This window comes from Lethenteron reissneri, chromosome 65 (assembly GCF_015708825.2).
Source record: "Lethenteron reissneri isolate LAM-NWPU_2019-01 chromosome 65, ASM1570882v1, whole genome shotgun sequence".
NCBI lineage: Eukaryota > Metazoa > Chordata > Hyperoartia > Petromyzontiformes > Petromyzontidae > Lethenteron > Lethenteron reissneri.
Window position 1 is genome coordinate 4,794,722 of NC_083843.1, and position 24,556 is coordinate 4,819,277.

Sequence of the window (24,556 nt, forward strand, 5' to 3'; positions counted from 1 at the left end):
CTTACGGTACATTTGGCACCTATCGGGAACTCTTACGGTACATTCAGAACCTGTGAGAGACAGAGAGACTCTCACGGTACATCAGAATCCGAATATTAATTTATCCTGGAGAAATCCAATGGGCTATGATGCTATTGTTCAAAGATGTCCAAAATGGGGGCAACACGGGGTCAGAATGTTACAACAAATATGATGCTACACAAACACGATAGGAGCAACTGAAAGTGTAGTATAGATTGCATAAGTACACCGATTCCCAGGCTACAGCAAGGCAGCACAAACAGAAGCAAGACCACACAAAGACAGTGGCAAACCGCAGTCCCTCAATAACATTGCACATTAAATTTTAACTATCGATCCATTTGTTAAGGATCAAATTTACAAATCACATTTGTAAAATGTGGCTACAATGAGCGCTGCTTCAGAACATAACCTTTGTCCAGTATCAAAGTATTAAAAATAGGAATAGATTTTATCCTTTCTGGCAATGCAACAGGAGTTGTGTTAAGATGTTTAAACACCAAATAGAAACCTTTTTGCAAGCATCACGTCTGAATTAGCCACAAACTACTTGTGCATTTCCAGTAGAACCTCGAAATTCGGAGGTCGAACGGGCAATGTCGACTTGACAGAACCTGTACGGCTGAGACACGTATGGCCAGCGTGCATGATGCTTGCCCAAAGGTTTAACCTCCTACTTCTCACCACCTTCCACTCAAGCCATCAACTCTCCTTACTACAGGTAAAGTGAAGTTCAATGTTCATTTATTTTATTTATTCCATATATTTATTCATTTATTCCATTTATTTATAGGTTTTTACCCTTTTGTCTGGCACCAAAACTCACACCTTTATACAAGGGATCATGTTTGCAATGACCACAACACAAGCAGTCAAAATGCAAACAAAAAGAGACAACTCTGATAATTATAAGTACTGTCCTTGAAATTGATTGGTCCACACCCGAGACAGCTTTTCTTAGAGCCGAGTCTCCAATGATGTTGGACCAGATGACGCCAAAAGGCGTACAACTCAAAAACAGCGCACTATCAGAGTACTGAGAGCTCGGGGTAAGCATTTACATTATGAGACCTCCTTTGCCAGTAGCCTACCTATTACTATATCTTTCTACTGGCAAAGGTGTATGGTTGTATGCATGTAATTACTGTAAACTTCGTGTAAAATTCTTTAAAATGAGAGATTTCTTGTGTCTGGAACCAATTAATGTCATTTACATTAATTCTTATGGGGAAATTTAATTCGGTGTTCCAACAAATCGGTTTTCAAATGGCCTTCTGGAACGAATTAAGTTCTATCTCCGGGGTACCACTGTAACCACGACCACCACTCCTCGCCTCCGTTTGATGGGAAGACGAGCCCAAAGTTCCATAGGCATGTGTGTCTCGAGAAACAATGCATATATTATCAGAGCCATGTTTGTTTTCATTCATTGCAAAATGTTTCCATTTAGTGTTTGAACATCTTAACACAACTCCTGTTTAATTGACAGGAAGGGTAAAACCTGTTCTTATTTCTAGATTTGAAGCTTTCGTGACTGCAAGGATTCATACTCTTAGTTTTTTCGGTAAAGTCACGTAGGTAAAAAATTGAAATTAAAATCAATAAAAATAAAAAATAAATGTGGATTTATTATTTTATTTTTTATTAATTTTAATTTCAATTTTTTTTCAGTAGCAAGATATAGTAATAGGTTGAAATTAAAATTAATAAAAAATAAAATAATAATTAAAAATGAGCTTTTTATTTATTTTATTTTTATTAATTTAAATCTTTTACCTACGTGACTTTACCGAAAAAACTAAGGGTACCTGTTCTTATTGTTCATGAGATTTACAAAGGTAAGGGAGGAAACGTTGGTTTGTTCTAAAACGTTGCTTGGTGCTGCAATGGTAAAGGGCTTCGTCACCCTCTTCCAATGTCATGTCAAGTTTTTGCAATCAGATGGACGTCTTGGGTTTCTTGGACAGTGGGGTTAATTGAATTAATTTTGTTGTGACGGTTCCACCTGAAGACGGAAGCTTGTGTTGCCTCCGAAACGTCGTGATTTGATTTATTTTCTCTTTTTTTTACCTACGTGACTTTACCGAAAAATCCAACGAGTATTAATTGAATTCACCGAGCACATCGCACAAATTTGCCAAGAACGGATGTTAGGGATGAACGGGGCACCAATGTATAATTATTCTCGCATCAAGTGATGCGAGATTGGACTTCAAGTAGAGGTCACAAAATGGCGGGTCCTGTATGCAACATCCAGTGCAAATCGAAGAGTAGAATGATGAAGCGGGTTTCGTCTGTTTAGTGATTCATCAGTAGCTGATCTATGAGTAGCATCACAGTAGTCAAACAGTGGGAGAATGATAGCTTCAACAATTTGCAGGTGCAATCAAATGGGGAAAAAAACGTCTGTTTCTGGAAATTTGATTTTTGTCGAGATGTCATCAGTATGAGGTTGGAATGTAAGTTTTGAATCAATCAGGTAAAACCAAATACCTCCAATTAGCACGGTTGGCTCTGAACGGTAAAATGTTCAACATGCAACACCCGTCATTCGTGACTAAGATGCGGTGACGTCACCACAGTGCCTGTGTCAGGACAGGTGCCATTTGAGGCCATGGGAAATATCGAAAGGTCGCTGACTGGAGGTCAGGGGACAGACCCATGGGTTGACTGACTGAGATGACTGGCAGATGCACCACCTCTGTCCCCTACTGTGCCAACTTGCTGTATTTTAGCTGCCCGGCGCTCCGCTCGTTGTTACGAGCGTTGCTCCTCTGCCCTCCGTTGTTGTTGGAGGACGACTGCTTCCAACTGCCCAGTAGCGTCCTTCACGAGCCTCCTCCACAGAGGCCGATCTTGACAATTCTGGTACCAGTCATCGGCCAGTCCACTCAGCTCCACATCCTTCCAATCCACATCAGACCATCTCTTCTCCAGCCCATGTCGTGCCTATTTAGCCCCCTCTATGTGGCCAAACAGACACTGCTTGGGCATGCGGTGGCTGGGCATTCGGGCTACATGACCCAGCCAACGCAGCCTTGCATTCCGGAGCATCTCACTGAAGGAAATGTGTCCAGATGTTTCAGGATTTGTGAGCTCCTCACACAAACCAGCCTAGTTAAACCCAGGATGGACCATAGGCTGGCCAGCCTGAATTTTTATAACCAGTGCAGATGTTACATTAGAGGGCTCCACGTTTCACAAGCATAGAGAAGGGAGAGGATGACTGTGGACGAGAAGACCCGAAGCTTTATGTGGAGTGACAGATTAGTCCGTCAACCCATGGCACCTGGGTCTGTCCCGTGACCTCCTCCTGCACTTCATGTGGCCTCAAAGTGCACCTTGCCTGGCACAAGAGCGATTGTGATGTCACCACCACTCAGTGGTAAACGGCGGTTGTTATTGTTAGATGAGTGGGTGAGTGTGTCGGTGACTGAGTGAATGAGGTAAGTGAGTGAATGAGTGGGTGGGTGAGTGGGTGGTTGAATGAGAAGATGAGCGAGTGTGTAAGTTGGTGAGTTGGGGAGTGAGTGGGTGGGTGAGTATTTGTGTTATTCTAGGTGTTAAAATGCATGTTTGTATATCGTAGAGTCATTAGCGCATTGCGCTACAAACCCGTCGACTGAGTTCGATTCCCGTTCATGGCCAATACCAGTGATGATTATCTGACTCCATCTTGGGCCTCCCCTAGATTTCCTCAGCCACAAATGAGTACCTAGTGCCATGTGCAAACATCGCTACTTGGGAGACAAATGCGGCGTGATGTTGATCATTAACCCCGCTTTTGTGCCATTCCGGCCTTCATAGGTGCTGTTACTCGCTAGCAGCACTTGCCCCAACAGTCTGTTAAAGCTACAGGGTGATCTTTATCTTCATAGAAAAATCGGTGTTAGTGCGAGGGGCTGTTAATCCCTCCACCTGTCACTCATTTGTACGAATTAACTATGCTGGAAACACCAAACAAAGCTTGTGCTGGAGGGCCATGGGGAGAATAGGCGTCTGGGGATGCCTTTTGGCAAAAAACCCATTTGTCAGAGCCACACACTACCCCTCCCCTCAGGGTTCTTCCAGAAACAGAAATCCTGAAGTTACGCATGTGGAATGTCCGAACACTCACTGCGGAAGAAAGGCTGCCATTCCTCTGTCAGGAGCTTGACCAGTGCCGCTTGAACCTCTGGTGTATACTGGAGGTTTGGTTCGGGCTCCGGTCGCCATGAGGCACGGACAGTTATCCACTCGAGGGGTAGGACACTGCCAAACAATGGGGAGTGGCACTTCTGAGAAAAAGAATGAAGGGGGGAGACGTGGGAGCGTGGAGACGAGGTGTGGGAAGCTGCGAGTCCCAGGCTATTGTCAGCTCGCTTCCCCATCAATGGGAGGTGAGGAATGGTGGTGGTTGCTCATGCTTCCTCCCAAGTGGGAGGATGCAGGCAAATTCGACGAGTCAGATGCCTTCTTCAACCTCCTGTCCCAGGTGCTGGCTAGAGTAGCTCCTCGTGAGAGTCATCCTGTTGGGTGACTTTAAATGCCCGAGTGGGTCATGATGCAGACACCTGGGACGGAATGAATGGAAGGCATGGGCCAGATCAGCTCAATAATAACGGCAGGAGGCAACTAGACTTATGTGCAGCTCATGGACTTGTAATCCCCAATGTGCCGTTCCGGCATCAGCACTTATCTACACTGAAACCCACAATAGCCTGGTCTCAGCAGCCAGTGGATATCTGTGGAAAAAAGAGCTTGATAGCTCATCGGATTTCTCCAGGATAAAGATAGATTCTGATTCTGAGCCGATGAAGATTGCATGCGAGAAAATGGATCACCGCTTGCGACTGGGGTTGGCATCGTCCATCCCTCCTCGGGATGCCGAGGGGGTAATGGGTGGGGTTTCAGGCCAGCAACTCATTTAGCTGCTATGGCTGCATTGGGTATGCGGTCCAGAAACTCCCCAGAGACCATGGCTGACAGAGAAGGTGTTCCGGCTGGCTGAGAGAAATTGACAGTGCCCACTCCCACCGCCGACAATAAGCCACGTCCAAGAATGAGGAGGCTGACCGCAGCCTTCGCTCCGAGGTTCGGAAAGCTGTGGAGATCCAAAGGTAGTCGCGGGTTGCTGAAAAATTGCAAACTTTCCTTGGTAGCATGCAATCAGCAATGACTCTTTGAATCCATAAAAAAAAGCTACTCGCAGCAGTGAGTAAGTGGGTGGGTGAGTGAGTGGGTATGTGAATGGGTGGGTGAGTGGGCGAATTAGTGGTTTAGTGAGTGGGTAGGTGAGTGCATAGGTAAGTGGGTGGGCGAGTGAGCGAATGGGTAGGTGAGTGAGTGGGTTGGTGTGTGGGTTGGTGAGTGGGTAGGTGAGTGGGTAGGTGAGTGGATGGGAGAGTGGGTGAGTGAGTGGGAGGGTGAGTGGATAGGTGACTGGGCAGGTGAGTGAGTGGGTGGGTGAGTGGGGGGGTGAGCGGGTGGGTGAGTGGGTGAGTGGGTGGGTGAGTGGGTGGGTGAGTGGACGGATGAGTAGGTGAGCGAATGAGTGGGTGAGTGGGTTGGTGAGTGGGCGGATGAGTAGGTGAGTGAGTGGGTGGGTGAGTGGGTGGGTGAGTGAGTGGGTGAGTGGGTGAGTGGGTGGGTGAGTGGGGGGGTAAGCGGGTGGGTGAGTGGGTGGGTGGGTGAATGGGTGGGTAGGTAGGCGAGTGAGTACCCTGCATCTTGCGCTTCATGGGCACGGATCACGCACAGGAGTCCGTTGTTCTGCAGGAACTCACACACGGCCGGGTAGCTGCATAACACACACAAAGACAAAGATCCCCCGTGTAGCCTTAACAGAATGTTGGGGCAAGTGTTGTTATCAAGCACCTATAAAGACCGGAACGGCACATGAGGGGGTGCGTGGCCAGCACCATGCAAGGCCGCCTTTGTCTCCCCCGTGGCGATGTTTTTACACATCACACCAGGTACTCAATTGAGGCTGAGTCGCCCTCGGGGAGGAGGCTCAAGACAGGTTCACATAATCGTCACTGGTGTTGGCCTTGAGCGAGAATTGAGCGCGGGTCGTCATATTTGTAGCTAACTACTACACTATCGCTCCCCACATACATACACACGTAAACGCACACTCACATACAGATACGTATATTCCACAAGTCTCTCTCTGTCCCACTCTCTGCCCCTTGCTGTGTATGCTGGGAAGTGGGCGTGTCTCTGTGGTGCTCCCGTGGTGTCTGTGCATGTGGCCCGGTTTGTCTCAGCAATCCTGAGCTCACCTGACACAGTCACCTCACATTTGGTGGTTGATTGTGAACATCTTCAACTCGTGGGAGATTTTTTCCAAGATGAAAGTATGAAAAATAATGAGCGTTTTACCCTTTCTGGCAACAAAACAGGTGTTAAGCTAGTGAGTCGATGTATGTTGAACTTCTCTCACACCGTACATAGCCAACCGTGCTAATTGGAAGGTGGGTGAGTGGGTCAGTCTCTGTGCTTACCCCCCCCCCCGCCCCCTCCCTCCCATCACCCCCTCACACCTGTAGAAGTAGGAGCACCCACGCACGCTGTTATAGGTGAAATGCTCCTGGGTTTTCTCGCTCCCAAAGTCCTCGAGGGGATCCGACCACAGGAGGTCGCAGACCGGGCCGTAGGCCGGAGGCTCTCGGAACCTGTCCAGCTGAAAGCGGGGGGAGGGGGAGAGAGAGGAAGGGAGAGGGTGGGGAGGGAGAAGTGGGGTTTAACACACAGCTCCTAAACCAGTGGTTCTTAACTTTCAGTGCAGCCTTGCACCCTCTTTGCTTCTCAATAGTTTAGAAAATAAAGTATAATGTTAATAAATACATAGGGTTTCATGAAACAAAGTAGTTGTACTTACGTGCCCTGTGCTTCATTCGAATGATTTACCATCTAAAAAAAAAATGATCCAGCCATGTCTCGTATCCCCAGAAAGGGCATCTCACACCCCCATGGGGTGCGGGCACTCCAGGTTAAGAAGAACCACTGACCTAGGCTAATCACCCCTTTAAACTTCCTTTTTTTTCCTTCTTTCTTTGCATCTTTTTGCGATACTTTCATCCTTCTACGGTGAGTTTTTATTTGATTTGATACACCTTTTTTTGTTTTACGGACATGTCTTTTTGCCGTTCCGTCCCATGTTCTCTTCTGCTCCAATCAGCACCCGTGTCCTGCGTTCTACAAATCCTCAGTTAACTTTAGAGGTGCATGTTTTTCAACGGGTAGACTTAACTTGACTCCTATGTTTGTCGTGGTCAAATCTTGCAATCAAAATTTCGCCCACTTCCCGTTGCCCAATCAATTCCACATTTTTCACACGTACTCAGATCCGGTGACAATGCATGCCTGTATCAAAATCGGCATCAATTAATCAATTAATTCGCTACTTTACAGAAATAACATTTTGTACGGACGCCTTATTATTTATATTTATCTGTGTAGCTCAAAAACGCCGCGGTCCCTAAACTCTGGAATCGCCTCGCCCAAGAAGCAGGCGCCACGTGTCTCAGGCGCGCCTGCTTCGTGTGAACGAATGTTGATGTGGGAGCAGGCGCTGCATCATTGACGCACTTCTCAACCGCGAGTTAAACGAAGCTGTTCATAAAAACGTTGTTTTAAAAAAAGAAACTTTTCTTAAGGAGTTTTTTTGTTTTGTTCCCCACTTCTGTTTGTGTTGAGAAACATTTTTGGGGTTTGCTCCACGTTGCGAGGATCTTCGTTTGCACTGCACCTCACGAGTTTCCGAGAGTTCAGCGCAGCCGGCACTGTCGCAGTGCACCTGCAGCAACAGTGCACCTTCGGCTAGCACAGTTGGCTACGTACCGTGCGAAAGAAGTTCAACATACAGATATACCATACACTACTCTACATGCCATACATTACCTCCCATGAGCATGGCTGGCTACGCACGGTGAGAAAGAAATTCAACATACATACATACTATACACTACACTATGATACAGGGTGCTTACATTTTTTTCCACTTATAAGGGACTATCTTTTTAAATGGAAATAGAATGGATAATACACTTTTCGATTTAAAGCTTTCGTGACTGCAGGGATTCATCTTCTTGGTTCTTTCGGTAAAGTCACGTAGAAGGGAAGTAATAAAATTATAAAAATAAAACATAATAAAATAAAATAATTCTCACGACGTTTCGGCTACAACGCAAACCTGAAGACGGCTGCTTGCGTTGTAGCCGAAACGTCGTGAGAATTATTTTATTTTATTATGTTTTATTTTTATAATTTTATTACTTCCCTTCTACGTGACTTTACCGAAAGAACCAAGAAGATGGATAATACACTGTAACATGATAACAAATTGTATGTTAATACTGGTAGGAACCTCCTGGTTACACCAGCCCACAGAGGATTATTGTGTCCGTCCGTCCGTCCGTCCGTCCGTCGTGCAGGGAGGGGCTGGGTGGTGAGGGTGGGGCTGGGTGTGGAGGGGAGGGTGGGGAGGGGCTGGGTGGAGAGGGTGGGGAGGGGCTGGGTGGGGAGGGTGGGGCTGGGAGGGGCGGGGCGGGGTGGAGAGGGGCTGGTCACCCCGTGGTGCCCTTATAAAACTCAACGTTTAACCTACTTACGCCGGCTTGTGCCCGACCCTCACAGTCGGGCATATTTCCGGAATACACCACGCCGCCATTGACCCTGGCCATTGACTGAGCAACCCAACGTTCCTACCAGCTCCCTCCGCAGGAATGTGTTAGCTTCAAAAACTCAAAGTCTCCACTTGTTTCGCCATCATTGTCAACACTTGTCCGGAGGCACATTTCTTGTGGTACTGCTGCAAATTCTCGGAAGTGTTAACATTTTTTTTTAAGCACCCTGTATACTACACTATACACTCCCTCCGATTAGCATGGTTGGCTATGTACGATGCGAAAGATGTTCAACATACACACTCAACAATCTCCTCTTCGGACCCCTTCTTTATAGGTTTGCGTGCGTACACATAAAGCCTCTCTGTTATTGCAAGCACAGCAGAACCCCTCTTAACAACGGTAATTGGTTCCACAAAACCGGTCGTGAAGTGATTTGGTCTTCGAGTATAGGAAATACACGTTAAAGGCTCAATTTAAATCTTGACTTAAAGCTTTCGTGACTTGGAGGAATTCATATTCTTTGGGTCTTTCGGTAAAGTCACGTGGATAGGTTGAAAGAAAATAACAAAAAATTACGACGTTTCGATCACAACACAAACGACCGCTTGTGTTGTGATGGAAACGTCATAGTTTTTTGTTATTTTCTTTCAACCTATCCACGTGACTTTACCGAAAGACCCAAAGAATAAGGCTCAATTTCTTCCGATAGCATCGAATGGTGCACCTTTTGACCCAAAAAACGTACTTTATAATACAGGTAGTCCTCTACTTACGATGGAGATGCGTTACGACGACCCCATCGTAAGTCAAAAATATCGTAAGTCGAAGATGGCCGAGCCTACCCAGGAGTCTTAAAGAATGGTGATAATTTAGCAAAACAGAGCAATTAACAGTACCGTACTGTATAAACTATATGCTGTATGTATTTATTTAAAAAAATTACACGTGCTAACACCGAGACAACTTAACTCCGTCGACCGCTGGTGAGAGTGAGGCATCACACAAGGCAGGAGATGCGTACATCCCGGCAGCGTCCCAACGTACAGTATCGAACCTCGTACGCTGCTGCGTTTGCCTGCCGCGCAAATTTTAAAATATTTAACAATTTTGTTGTATCGCTATTGCCACCGTAAGATCGAAATATCGTAAGTCGGACCATCGTAACTCGGGGACTATCTGTATTTAAACAATGGATACCAATACATTAAGATACTCATCGAGCGCAAGACCAAAGGCAGAGATGGAGCAGTGGTGGCGAGGGGAGGGAATGACAAAGTGGAAACCCCAATGGGTGGCTCAAGGCAGAGCCCCTAACCACAGAGCCCACGTGAGTTGGCAGCAGTAGGTCCCAATCCATCTCAATGTGCTGCCATGGCGACGGCGGTTCAGTCAGCCACCCCCGGCCACCTTTAAAAAGTTGGATCCCTCTGGAGAGGACATCCGTACACGACTCGTCCTTCCTTAAACTCAGGATCTAGTGGGGATAAGGATTATTCATTTAAAGACCTCCCAAATTTGTAAGCGGACAGTGCAACCCACACCGAGGGGGCAGAAGAGGATAATAATCGTGGCGAAGGTGGGGATTTGTTCTTGAGTCAACATTCTCACACCTCCTCTGGGGTTGCAACATTGTTTGCACCAGGGTTTGGTCACCCAACGTGGTTTGACCAAGCTGAAGTGGTACCGGGAAGTGCCCTCAATGTAAAAAAATAAGACACAAGGATCCATACTCGTTGGTTCTTTTGGTAAAGTCACGTAGATGAAAAATAAAAATAATAAAATAAAAATAACTTAATTTAGTTATTTTCATTTTATTATTATCCTTGCAGTCACGACAACTTCAAATCTAGAAAAAAGACACAAGGACCTCATTCATTCTAGATTTGAAGCTTTTGTGACTGCAAGGATTCATATGCTTCGTTTTTTTTTCGGTAAAGTCACGTAGGTAAAAAATTAAAATTAATAAAAGTAAAATAAAATCACGACGTTTCGGAGGCAACACAAGCTTCCGTCTTCAGGTGGAACCGTCACAGCACGATAGCTGTATCAAGTAAAACTTACCTGATACAGCAATCGTGCTGTGACGATTCCACCTGAAGACGGAAGCTTGTGTTGCCTCTGAAACGTCGTGATTTTTATTTTATTTTTATTTTACTTTTATTAATTTTAATTTACATTTTTTACCTACGTGACCTCATTAATGTCTACGCACCAATCAATGAACATTACAAATGGCGGGTGCTTCACTTTGGGAGGTGATTACAATTACACAATGTATGTTGTTCTCGACCACACTGGAGCTGAACAATGCAACAGCGATATCTTGAATGCTTTGCAGGATCTGCTTCGCGTATACGCTCTGACTGACGTGTGGCAGACAGCAAGGGTTTTACCGTCACGACAGGTCGAGTTGACAGAACAGTGTTGCAATCAAGGATCGACCGATTTTACACTTCAAAATACCTTGGAAATAATGCTGTTGCATCAAGTATCAGGGCTGCACCGCTGGCAGACCATAAACTCATTATGCTTCATGCGAAGATACAAGGAGTCCCATGGGGATCTGCAAACTGGCATTTCCATGATGCCCTTTTGGAAGACGCCATCTTCACTAATCTCTTTGAGAACGGTGTGACTCAAATGCCTGGGGAAGTACGCAATGAACCGACAATGATATTTTTAGATTTAAAGTTTTCGTGACTGCAGGGATTCATATTCTTGGATCTTTCGGTAAAGTCACGTAGAAGTGAAATAATAAAATATTAAAAATAAAACATAATAAAATTCTCACGACGTTTCATTAGGACGCTGTCTTTCCGACAGCTCTGTTTCTTCACCTGAGGGCCGGCTGCTTGTGTTGTGGCCGAAACGTCGTGAGAATTTTAATGTTTTATTTTTAATATTTTATTATTTCCCTTCTTCGTGACTTTACCGAAAGATCCAAGAACATGATATTTTTGATACTGAGAGCACGGTCTGCAGCATAAAGCAAAGGTGGAGGATTGGGGACATCCAGGCCTACCACATGGTGAACAATTAATGTCTAAAAGAATTTCAGAAAGAGAAGGCAAAAAGGGGCATTGATACGCTCACGGTTTAAATACACCCTTGACAAGAACTCTGGCTCAACACTTTTCTTCTCATTAGGGAAGCCAAATGGTTTCCCTATTCGCCACTAGGTGGCGGTGAGGTCACCACGGCGCTTGTGCCAGGCTAAGTGCAGTTCAAGGCCACGTGAAGTGTCGAACGCCCGCTGGCAGGAGGTCACGGGGTAGACCCAGCAGGTTCCATGGGTTGACTGACTGAGATGACTGGCCGATGCACCACTTGTGCCCTCTACTATGCCAACTCACTGTTTTTTAGCCACCCGGCGTTGATTACAATGGGGTCCGTGTCCTCAAACAATGATCAAATAGCCCCAAAAGTTTCTCAATACTATAATAATCTCTTTTCCCCAGAGTGTATATCTACACATACCCAATAGGACATCTGGAACGATTTTCCTCTGTTGGGCGAAAAAGAGGGAATAATTCTTGACGTAGGTAGAAAAGAGTGACCTAAGACATGGCCGTGAGCACTCTGGCCAGAAACAAATCGCCAGGGATTGAAGGACTAACAGGAGAGTTTTATCAGCATTTTTGGTACTCCTTGCGGAAAAGACTACAACGATGTTCTAGAGGAAGCAGTGGAGAGTAACATGATGCCTCAACAGAGGTCGCAACCAGGTACCCGATACCCGTACCCCTACCCGATACCCGGCTACTCGTATCCGGCCGGATACGGGTACAGGTAGCCGTTTGCGACCCTGGTGCGGCCGGGTACAGGTACGGGTAGACCGTGAGTCACTGGTGAGTAACTGTTTGTCACTCATTTCCCAACGTCTTGTCTCTTCTCACAATTCAAGTTCCTAGAATCAACCCACCCGCGCCTGCAACATGGCTTCATCCCAGAGGTCGCAATCAGGTACCCGATACCCGAACCCTACCCGTACCCGGCCGGGTACGGGTAGGGTACGGGTAGAGCCGGGTACGGGTACCCGTTTGCGACCGTGGTGCGGCCGGGTACGGGTACGGGTAAGGAATCAAAACCCGTTTGCGACCTCTGTGCCTTAATCCTGGAGGAGAGCAGTGTTTAGACTGGCGTCCAGGTCTCAAGTGCTGTGCACAGATTATATGATTCTAGCTAAGGCTGTGTCCGCAAGGCTTAAACGGGGGGTTTTTGGCTCAGGTTAAAGGCAATTACCAGTCATGCACTGTTCCAGGGAGGACCACTGATGATGGGATTTTCCTAGTCAGAGATCTAATCACTCGGTCTGAACTTTCCGCTGGCTTTACTCTCCCTTGATCAAGAGAAATACTTTGACAGGGTTGACCATGGGGAATCTACTCGGCACTCTTAAAAGCTTTTGGATTTGGAGCTAACTTAATACAAATAATCGATTTGCTTCATAACACGTCCCAGTGTGTCATCAAAGTTAACATGGCACTAACTGCTCCTATATAACTCAGCCGAGGTATCAGACAAGGCTGTCTGTCCTATGTCATGGCAGCTCTACAACCTCGTCGTGGAACCTATTCTGTATCAACTTCGATGAAGACTCACCTTGCTTAAAACTCTGAAGGAGCCCCGTATAAAATTGACTCTCTCAGCAGACGCTGACGACATTCTCCTCCTCTTACAAGGCTTCGACAATACTGAACGGCTCCACGGGTGCCAAGAGATATATTCTCGTGCGTCCTCCAGGATGAATTGGCAGAAATGCAGTGGGCCCACTCAAGGGACAGTGGGAGAAGCCCAGTTCCCTGCGATAGCCAAAGCAATCGCGGAGAGAAAAGGGATGCCTTCAACATCTTGGCGTGCTCCTGGGGCCTGGAGATAAACGGCTGCAGAGTAACTGGGATACTTTGAAAGAAAGGGTGAGGGAACAACTGGAACCTTGGGGGCGCCTGTGTAAAACCTTCACGTTTGGAGGGAAAACCCTGGTCATGAACCAGCTGGTTGCTTCCGAAATGTGGCACCGCTTTTTTTCCCCTCGTTTCGCCGGCTCATCTGATCGGCAAGCTTCAGAGGAGGTCACCTCATTTCTGTTGGTCACATAGGAGGCACCGTGTGGCCACTGCCGGAGTCTTAGGCTTTGTCACTGCGGGGAAGCGGGCAAAGTCTCGTGTGTGTACGGAGTCAACTGTCCACCTTTCGCTTGCTAGCCGTGCAAAGTTTTCTGTACACAGCCCCATCACTCACGTGGTATCCCACACCATCTTATTTTCTCAGTAACCTGGAGGGGGGCGCAGTGCAGCAATTCTAAATTAATATCATGGGTACCCCCGCTAACGCAGATTTCCAATTTTTACACGAGTGTCCTACAGGCCTGCAGTTTGCCCCCGTCACTACCCGAGTGAATAAACCCCGGTCTGCATCAGACCTCACTCTCGAACAGCTTTTGCGGAATCCAGACACGGGACTAACCCTCTCTTGTGGGCTTAGCCATTGAGAAGCGTTACCTTCGATATGCATCTCACTAGGGTAGGCGATCTGGTGAAACCGGGCAAACATAGTCAGTGGCTTCTCTCTACTCAGATGGCTGCAATGATGGGACTGCATTCAATAAGAATCGCCGAAAAAATTGCGGAAGTCTCGCTCAAAAGCAGTGGGGGGGAGGGGGGGGTGGGGCACGTCCGCCATGAGTGTTGGTGACGTGTCAGCTCCTGGTAGTCCCATGTTACCGGAGCCGACTGTCGAGTCGGCAAGAAAAGTACCCACTTCCTTTTTTCGCAGAGTGTCCGGGAAGAGCACTTCTCAAAAGTAGAACGAAATCAACTGTACGCTCGTGTGTTTTGCTTCCATCATCAACAAGTATGAAGGTCGCGCAAAAGACCACGCTAGGAGAGACTCTATGCCCTGCAGCGATCGTGTAACCCTCACTGGGAGCTGTTCTACCCTAGCCCATCATCTCACCGCCAGGGTGACCTGAGCTGGAGCATTGCCCACGGTACGGTGACCACAAATACTTTTCTGGCACACTTCACAGGACACCAAGCCAGAATGTTTATTCCGTGGTGAAATCGAAACAGTTGCCTATCAGTGTTTACATTGTAAAAGCCTCAACTCGCCTTTTTAAGCTCCTACGTAATATCTTGCTGAAACTGAAACTTAATTTCTCCCCAACGATTCTTATTTTTGGATTTAAGGGGAATGGCAGACAAAGATATAGGAGAGGGCTTGGTGAACTTTGTCAGAAACAATGCCAAACTGGTGATATATAGGGCCAGAAAGTGCACATATTGAATTAAACGGCTTAGCCAGCCACTGTCGCATCTTCAAGGTTCTGGTTTCTGCCAAATTTGACTGGAATTTCGCCACGCTCAGTTGACGGGGGGTGTTCAATCTTTTTTTAGATGTTGGACTGTAGAGGGTGCCCTGTTTAATGTGATTGATGGGAGGAGATCAAGCAATGAGTTTTTGGGAGTGGTTTTTTTTTTTTGTATCTGAACACAGTACACAATGGAACTAATGTTACATGGGAAAAGGCGTAAATATGTTAGATTTTTCACGTAAAAACGTCCATAAAAGCCAAAAAAAGTTCAAAGCAAAAGAAATGACGCGATAAACGAAACAAAGGGCCAACTAACTGAGCATCTTGGTTTCTTCTGATCGTAAAAAAGGGAGGCGAGGGAGGGAGGGAAGGGCGCGTCGGTTTCAGGAACCCACAGCAGTGACCTCGTGAGCGACCTCATGAGCGACCTCGTGAGCGACCTCGTGTGCGACCTCGTGAGCGACCTCTTGAGTGACCTCGTGAGTGACCTCGCGAGCGACCTCGTGAGCGACCTCGTGAGCGACCTCGCGAGCGACCTCGTGTGCGACCTCGTGAGCGACCTCGTGAGCGACCTCGTGTGCGACCTCGTGAGTGACCTCGTGAGCGACCTCGTGAGTGACCTCGTGAGTGACCTCGCGAGCGACCTCGTGAGCGACCTCGTGAGTGACCTCGTGAGTGACCTCGCGAGCGACCTCGTGTGCGACCTCGTGAGTGACCTCGTGTGCGACCTCGTGAGTGACCTCGCGAGCGACCTCGTGTGCGACCTCGTGAGCGACCTCGTGTGGGACCTCGTGAGCGACCTCGTGAGCGGGCCGATGGCCCCGGCGAGAGCTGAACTCACCCTGCGGATCTGGTCGAGGGTGTGGAGCTCCGGGGATAGCCCCCCGTGGACGCAGAGGAACTGCTGATTCATCACCGCCGCCAGCGGGAGGCAGTCAAACGCCTCCATGCAGGCATCATACACGCGGTCAGAATACTTGATACGGCCTGTGGAGCGCCACGTGCAGCAATCGCGCACACAGAGACACAGACAGGCATCGCACACAAGCAGAGACTCTCTCCGTGTCTCCCACCCCCCGTGTCTCCTCCCTGTCTCTCCCCCCCTCCCCACCCCGTGTTTCTCCCCTGTGTCTACTCTCCATGTCTCCCCCCCGTGTCTCCCCCCTGTGTCTCCTCTACATGTCTCCCCCCCCGTGTCTCCCCCCTGTCTCTCCACCCTGTGTCTCCCCCCCGTATCTCCCCCCCGTCTCTCCACCCCATGTCTCCCCACCGTGTCTCCCCACCACACATCTCCCCCCCCCCCCCCCCCCCCGTGTCTCCACCCCATGTCTCCCCACCGTGTCTCCCCACCACACATCTCCCCCCCCCGTGTCTCCTCCCCGTGTCTACCCCCCGTGTCTCCTCCTCGTGTCTCTTCCCCGTGTCTCCTCCCCGTGTCTCCACCCCCGTGTCTCCCCCCTGTCTCTCCACCCCGTGTCTCCCCGCCGTGTCTCCCCCCGTCTCTCCACCCCGTGTCTCCTCCCCGTGTCTACCCCCCGTGTCTCCTCCCCGTGTCTCCTCACACTCCTGCTTGAAGGTGAAGTACTCTGTGAGGTGGCGACACTCGTGGTTCCCGCGGAGCAGAAAGAGGCTTCCAGGGTAGAGAATCTTCAGCGCCCAGAGATACAGCACGCACTGCGCTCGCCAGAGATATACACACACAGCGATATACACATGGAGATATACAGAGAAATACACAGATATGCACTGCGACAGAGAGATACACACGGAGATACACAGGTCTGGCACACAATGCGCTCCCACATAGGTACACACGGAGGCATACAGAAAGACACGCAGAGATATACACAGAAATATACAGGCAGACCTTTCCGAATTATGGGGGTGGGGTTACCTTCCTGGAAAATGCCGTGTTGGGCAAAACCGCATCCGACAAATAAGAGGACCATTGGGGAGACTGGAGTTGCGTTCCTGGGTCCAAAATGATTGACCCCTCCCTCTTGGTAAAACTCATTCTGCAAGATATTTGCCCTTTGCTGCTGTACTAAGGGATGCCGAGTTGCTATCTGTTACGTGTGTGAGTGAGAGTGTGTACAGTACACTTCAGGGAGCGGTGGTGTAGTGGTTAGCGCTACACTGCGCTGTAAACCCGGAGCCTCGAGTTCGATTCCGCTCACAGCCAACACCGGCGACGATTATCTGAACCGGTTCTGGGCCTCCCCGTGGTGCTGGCCACCCACCCACCCCCTCATGTGCCGTGCCGGCCTCCTTAACTGCTCGCTAACAGCACTTGCCTCAACAGCCTGTTAAGATGGGGGATCTTTGTTTGTTTCTATAGTCCACTGTTCATCCCTCAATTTCACCTCAACGTAAATCCCCCGTCTCGATGACTCTTCCCGCACATCGGCACTCGTGCCCAACGCTCGCCCTCGAAACTGTCGCTTGAACGTTAACGATGCGCCATCTCGTCGTGGGCGAGTGAGTAGATTGAGTGTGAATGGGTGAGTGAGTGGGTGAGTGAGTGGTTGATGAGTAAGTGGGTGGGTCAGTGAGTGAGTCGTTGAGTCAGTGGATGGGTGGATCGGTGGGTGAGTGTATGGGTGAGTGTGTGGATGGCTGGGTGAGTGGGTCAGTGAGGAGTTGAGTGAGTGGATGGGTGAGTGAGTGGGTGGGTGGGTGAGTAGGTGGGTGAGTAGTTGAGTGGGTCAGTGAGTAAGTGAGCGGGTAAGTGAATAGTTGAATGAGTGAGTGAGTAAGTGGGTGGATCAGTGAGTTGGTGAGTGTGAGTGGATGGGTGAGTGGGCGGGTAAGTGGTGAGGGGTCGCTCACCTCGATGCTAAAGTATCCACGGTCCACGTAGTCTCCCAGGAACAGGTATCGCGTCTGAGCCGGGGAGCCTCCCACCTCAAACAACTTCATTAAGTCATAGAACTGCCCATGGACATCTCCACACACTGGGAAAGGAGGGGGGAGGAAGGAGGAGAGAGTGAACTGGTGGGAACCACGGTGGCAGGGAGATGTTAACTACCTCGCCTGGTATAAGGAGGTTATGGGTTCGATGCCTGCTGCTCTATATTTGGAGTCTGCGTGTCTCTCTCTCTCCCCGTGGTCATGTGGATTTTTCCCCGGGCCCTCCGGTTTTTCCCTTCACATTTAGAATCGACATCACAGCGTTTAGAGGAGTATTTGACTGCTCCTTTAAATTCTACGCAGCGATGGTATCAGCCACTTGGTGGAGCTATCATTTGTGATAAGTCAGGTTGCTTCTGAAAAAGAGCTACACAGCTCAGTGGGGCCTTACCTGGTAAAATAAAAACTGTTTAGTTTTTTTGTTTAGTTTAGCGAGTCACATGGACCCCTGGTTACCTAGGTAACAAGCGCTTTACCTAGCCAACCAGGGGACCAGTTTCCCAGGTGACCGATTGCCTAAGTCAGGGGTGGGGAACGTCCGGCCCGCGGGCCGTATAAGGCCCGAGAAATCATTTGGTCTCTGGCCCTGCCAAGGCAACCGCAGGCAGGAACTCGAAATTCAATAAATCTAGGAGCAAACTTGGAAAAGCAGTTGCGAGTAGCAACATCATCAATACCAGCTAACATCACACGCCTCGCCAAAGAGAAGAAGTTCCAGCCCATCGCATTAGCGGTGAGTAAATTACATGTTTGACAAAATATAACAGGCTAATTTTAAGTTGATCATTTTGCATGGCCCGCGAATGATGTTATAAAGATCCAAATGGCCCTTGGCAGAAAAAAGGTTCCCCACCCCTGGCCTAAATAATCAGCTAACTCGTCACCACAGCCAAAAAGCGAGCGGTAGCCCCCAGTCGAGCGATTATAAATGTAACTTGGCGAGTAGAGCGGTTGTTAGCGGTAACTTGATGAGTAAACGGCAGTGAAGTTACCGGTAAGCGTCTGCTAGCGGTAACCGGGCAAGTGAGCAGTTGCTAATGAGCGAGAGGTGAGGGTACCGGTGAGCGGATACTAACGGTGACCGGTTGCAAGCGAGCGTCTGCTAGCGGTAGCCGGGCTACCGAGCGGTTTGTAGTAAGGGTTATCGGTGAGAGGTTGCGAGCGGTAAGCGGTTGCTAGCAGTAACAAAGTGGTTGGCGGTGAGCGGTTGCTAGTGAGTGAGAGGTGAGGGGTTACCGGTGAGTGATTGCTAGTGAGTGAGAGGTGAGGGGTTACCGGTGAGTGATTGCTAGTGAGTGAGAGGTGAGGGGTTACCGGTGAGTGATTGCTAGTGAGAGGTGAGGGGTTACCAGTGAGTGATTGCTAGTGAGTAAGAGGTGAGGGGTTACCGGTGAGCGATTGCTAGTGAGTGAGAGGTGAGGGGTTACCAGTGAGTGATTGCTAGTGAGTAAGAGGTGAGGGGTTACCGGTGAGTGATTGCTAGTGAGTGAGAGGTGAGGGGTTACCAGTGAGTGATTGCTAGTGAGTAAGAGGTGAGGGGTTACCGGTGAGCGATTGCTAGTGAGTGAGAGGTGAGGGGTTACCAGTGAGTGATTGCTAGTGAGTGAGAGGTGAGGGGTTACCGGTGAGTGAGAGGTGAGGAGTTACCAGTGAGTGGTTGCTAGTGAGTGAGAGGTGAGGGGTTACCAGTGAGTGATTGCTAGTGAGTGAGAGGTGAGGGGTTACCGGTGAGTGAGAGGTGAGGGGTTACCAGTGAGTGGTTGCTAGTGAGTGAGAGGTGAGGGGTTACCGGTGAGCGATTGCTAGCGAGCGAGAGGTGAGGGGTTACCGGTGAGTGGTTGCTAGTGAGCGAGAGGTGAGGGGTTACCAGTGAGCGATTGCTAGTGAGTGAGAGGTGAGGGGTTACCGGTGAGAGGTGAGGGGTTACCGGTGAGGGGTTGCTAGTGAGCGAGAGGTGAGGGGTTACCGGTGAGTGAGAGGTGAGGGGTTACCGGTGAGCGATTGCTAGTGAGAGGTGAGGGGTTACCAGTGAGTGGTTGCTAGTGAGTGAGAGGTGAGGGGTTACCGGTGAGTGATTGCTAGTGAGTGAGAGGTGAGGGGTTACCAGTGAGTGGTTGCTAGTGAGCGAGAGGTGAGGGGTTACCGGTGAGTGGTTGCTAGTGAGCGAGAGGTGAGGTGTTACCGGTGAGTGGTTGCTAGTGAGTGAGAGGTGAGGGGTTACCGGTGAGCGATTGCTAGTGAGTGAGAGGTGAGGGGTTACCGGTGAGTGGTTGCTAGTGAGTGAGAGGTGAGGTGTTACCGGTGAGTGGTTGCTAGTGAGTGAGAGGTGAGGGGTTACCGGTGAGAGGTGAGGGGTTACCGGTGAGTGGTTGCTAGTGAGCGAGAGGTGAGGGGTTACCAGTGAGCGATTGCTAGTGAGTGAGAGGTGAGGGGTTACCGGTGAGAGGTGAGGGGTTACCGGTGAGGGGTTGCTAGTGAGCGAGAGGTGAGGGGTTACCGGTGAGTGAGAGGTGAGGGGTTACCAGTGAGTGGTTGCTAGTGAGTGAGAGGTGAGGGGTTACCGGTGAGTGATTGCTAGTGAGTGAGAGGTGAGGGGTTACCAGTGAGTGGTTGCTAGTGAGCGAGAGGTGAGGGGTTACCGGTGAGTGGTTGCTAGTGAGCGAGAGGTGAGGTGTTACCGGTGAGTGGTTGCTAGTGAGTGAGAGGTGAGGGGTTACCGGTGAGCGATTGCTAGTGAGTGAGAGGTGAGGGGTTACCGGTGAGTGGTTGCTAGTGAGTGAGAGGTGAGGTGTTACCGGTGAGTGGTTGCTAGTGAGTGAGAGGTGAGGGGTTACCGGTGAGAGGTGAGGGGTTACCAGTGAGTGGTTGCTAGTGAGCGAGAGGTGAGGGGTTACCGGTGAGTGGTTGCTAGTGAGTGAGAGGTGAGGGGTTACCAGTGAGCGATTGCTAGTGAGTGAGAGGTGAGGGGTTACCGGTGAGAGGTGAGGGGTTACCGGTGAGTGGTTGCTAGTGAGTGAGAGGTGAGGGGTTACCAGTGAGCGATTGCTAGTGAGTGAGAGGTGAGGGGTTACCGGTGAGAGGTGAGGGGTTACCGGTGAGTGATTGCTAGTGAGCGAGAGGTGAGGGGTTACCAGTGAGCGAGAGGTGAGGGGTTACCGGTGAGAGGTGAGGGGTTACCGGTGAGTGATTGCTAGTGAGCGAGAGGTGAGGGGTTACCGGTGAGTGGTTGCTAGTGAGTGAGAGGTGAGGGGTTACCAGTGAGCGATTGCTAGTGAGAGGTGAGGGGTTACCGGTGAGAGGTGAGGGGTTACCGGTGAGTGGTTGCTAGTGAGTGAGAGGTGAGGGGTTACCGGTGAGAGGTGAGGGGTTACCGGTGAGTGATTGCTAGTGAGTGAGAGGTGAGGGGTTACCGGTGAGCGATTGCTAGTGAGAGGTGAGGGGTTACCGGTGAGAGGTGAGGGGTTACCGGTGAGTGATTGCTAGTGAGTGAGAGGTGAGGGTTACCAGTGAGCGGGGCGGCGATGTCAAGCACCGTGGGCTCCGCGCGGAGCACCTCTGCCCCGCGCTTGAGGATGAGGATGGCCGCCTCCTCCTCGACGCGGCCCTCGCGCAGGAGGTGCGAGCGCAGCACCTCCAGGCGCGGAGCCGAGGTCGCCTCATCAAAGAGCTCCCGCGCGGAGAGGCAGCGCGAAGGGGGGAACGGCACCGCTGCACCGGTGGAGGGCGTGGGAGGGTACGGAGAGGAGGGGGGCATGGGGGAGGGCACGGGGAGGAAGGGGTATGGGGGGGGGAAGAGAGGGACGTGGAGGGGAGAGAGAGAAACGGCGACAGAAAAAGGGAGGACACGGGGAGAGAGAGGCACGTGGGGAGTCAGAGGGACATGTGGAGAGAGAGGGGCAGAGAGGGAGGACGCGGGGAGAGAGAGGCACATGGGGAGTCAGAGGAACATGGGGAGAGGCAGAGACGAAGACACGGGGGGGAGGAGAGAGAGAGACACGGGGAGAGATTTATTTTATTAATGTTTTTTTCACGGTAAGCGCGAGAGCCCGACACAACACGTCAATGGTTTCAGGGGAAGGGGCGAGACAGAAAAACCGTGGGGGACGAGGTGGGGGGGGACTTACTGGCACTTGCCCGCGTCTAGGTGTGGGGAAGGAATGCTCGATGCCCATCCCAAGAGGGTGAGTGGGAGTTTTTATATAAGGGGGGGAGGGGTGGGGGTTGGTGAAGGAGGGGCGAGGAAGAAGCATGCAGCAGCCAAGAAAGGACACGCTACAAATCACATAAAAATACACGCGGCTTTGTCTGTTGATGTGGCAATCCCTCCTCTATCCTGGGTCCATCTTATCTTAACCAGGTACGGGGGGGGAAGGAGGGGGCGAGGAGGAAATCAGCAGCATTCTAAGGGGAGATCGGGTGTGGGGAAGGTGGGGTGGAGAAAAGACACTCTACGAATCATACAACATACATGCGCGGCAGCTTCGTGTGTTGGGGCTGACAACCACTTCCTCCTATTCTCATCTCACCTTGCCTGAACGTAATTCATACAGCGCCTCAACAAAGGCACCGCTCGGAGGACGCTACAACGCGCGCGTGTGAATGTAATAGCAGAGCGTGCTGCGCTACGAACCAAGCGACCTGAGTTCGATTCCCGCTCAGAGGCCAACACGAATAACGGTTATCTGAGCCGGACATGGGCCTCCCCTAGGTCGACTCGGCCTCAAATGAGTACCTGGTGTGGTGTGTTAACATCGCCAGTGGGGAGACAAAGGCGGCTGGGCAGGGTGCTGGCCACCCAGCCCCTTGTGTGACGTGCCGGCCTTCATAGGTGCTCGCTAACAGCACTTGCCCCAACAGTCTGAATCTTTGTCTTTGTAGATGCGGTGTATAGAATAGATGAGAGGAAGCAATAGGTGGTGAATCTGTGATGAAGCGTGAACTTGGTGAAAGCGGAACTGACGATGGTAAATGATGATGATGAACGGATATAATGAATGGGGTTAATGAGCGATAGCCGTGTAATGAGAATGTGAAGAGGGAAACATTAACCGTGATCGTGGTGCTTATGATGGGTGTGGTGGTCGTGGGGTGAGCTTGGGAACAATAAGTGAACTTTAAGTGAAGAGCAGAAACTTAGCGAGCGAACTTGACTGCTTAATGTGGAGGTGAGGTTTGTTCCAGTGACGAAGATAAGATGGGCCCCATCTCATCCTAACTGATGAAAGGAGAACGGGTGAGAGGAGAGGGGGGGGCATCCTTCTATCCCTCCCCCTGCCTCCCTCCACCTTTCCTCTCACGTTTTAAACTGAGTTGGTGTCGGTGATTGGGGGTGGAGGAGGAGGCGGAGAACGAGGAGGAGACCACCTGACCTCCAATTCCCCCTTTTCTTCCCCTTTTAAGGTTATGGGTGCTGGTGGCGTGAACTATGGCAGCGTGTCACGCCATTTCCCCGTAAAGAGGAGTGGGGGGAGGCAGTTCGAGGTCTTTCCAGCGAGCCAAGATGGTTTATTTTTCTGGCTATGATGTTGAAAGCTTGGAGCAGGGCATGTGCTGGGTGTTTTTGAAAGGGTACCCCGCCTTTTTGTACATCCCCACTGTGAAGTTTCAATTGACGGAGAGAGGTCGGTGCCGCTTCGCGTCGTTGAAGAAGGCCGATATATTCTGGTTATTAATTTGCGATGTCCGGGCATGACCAACATGCATTTAAGTCGGTTTGTATTGAGCCTTGGATGGTCAGGAGGGGTTGTGAGAGTGAGTTAGTTAATTGTATGTATGTATGTATGTCTAATGAACTTCTTTTGCACCGTACATATCCAACCGTGCTAATCTGTGGTTCTCTGTGGGTCTCTATAGGTCTTGGGTGTCTGTGGGTGTCTGTGTATGTATCTACTTATGTTGAACTTCTTCCGCACTGTACGTAGCCAACCATGTTAATTAAGTTGAGCCAACTTGGCAAGAATTGGGCAAAACCTCGCCCACTTTTTTTTTTACCCAGGAAACTGGAGAGCAGCACAGATGAAGTATGAGTACTAACCTAACATTCAAACATATTCAAGAATTACGGTTAAGAGACAAACAACATTATATAGTACTGTTAAAAGACTTAAAAACACACCGTTTTTTTTACTTAAACTCATCGATGGTTTTGCACCTATCCGGGACAATGTTGTTCCAAGTGCCCAACCCGGCTGCTATTATTTTTTTATACAAATGTAATTTTAAATAAAACTGTGAGCACCACCAACTGAACGCTGCGAGGAAAACGTTGTCAAATTAAAAACAGCACAAGACTTGAATGCCATCGGTCTGGCTGAGGAGTGCGGAAAGTCAATTTTCCCTTCGGAAGATACAAATGTGTTTTTTATTAAATACAATCTCGCATGAAAATGGGAGTAACAGAGTTTCCTTTTCTCTTCCCTCTGCGAGGAAGATTTCATTTTAGCGAGCCCATTAAATGTGCTTCGTGGAGTGAGGCACCTGGCACACACAAAGTGCTCACCACAAATGAACCACAATTACCTCGCTGATCTCATCCAGGAGCGATCGTCACGCGAACTCCGGGTCATACTCGCAGCGGCAGCAACAGCGGTGGCTTTTGGCAAGCCATCGAAAAAATACGATCACCACATCGGGCGCTTTCAGATGCGCTTCTGCGGCCGTCTGGAACGCTCCTGCTTCCGATATTAGCAAGCCACTGGAG

At 49.7% G+C, this 24,556-nt stretch overlaps 1 protein-coding gene across 2 annotated transcripts in view; it reads right to left on the minus strand.

Annotated features, from left to right (window-relative positions):
- The window catches only part of LOC133359731 (protein phosphatase 3 catalytic subunit alpha-like), a 46,052-nt gene that overhangs the window by 15,453 nt on the left and 6,043 nt on the right, over positions 1–24,556 (minus strand). For both annotated transcript variants that reach the window (XM_061578256.1, XM_061578255.1), the window contains exons 2-7: positions 21,361–21,564; positions 17,776–17,900; positions 16,509–16,620; positions 15,788–15,933; positions 6,546–6,685; positions 5,723–5,800 (exon numbers count right to left, since the gene is read on the minus strand). In XM_061578256.1, the coding sequence (XP_061434240.1) occupies positions 5,723–5,800; positions 6,546–6,685; positions 15,788–15,933; positions 16,509–16,620; positions 17,776–17,900; positions 21,361–21,564 (805 nt within the window). The remainder of the gene's footprint in view (positions 1–5,722; positions 5,801–6,545; positions 6,686–15,787; positions 15,934–16,508; positions 16,621–17,775; positions 17,901–21,360; positions 21,565–24,556) is intronic.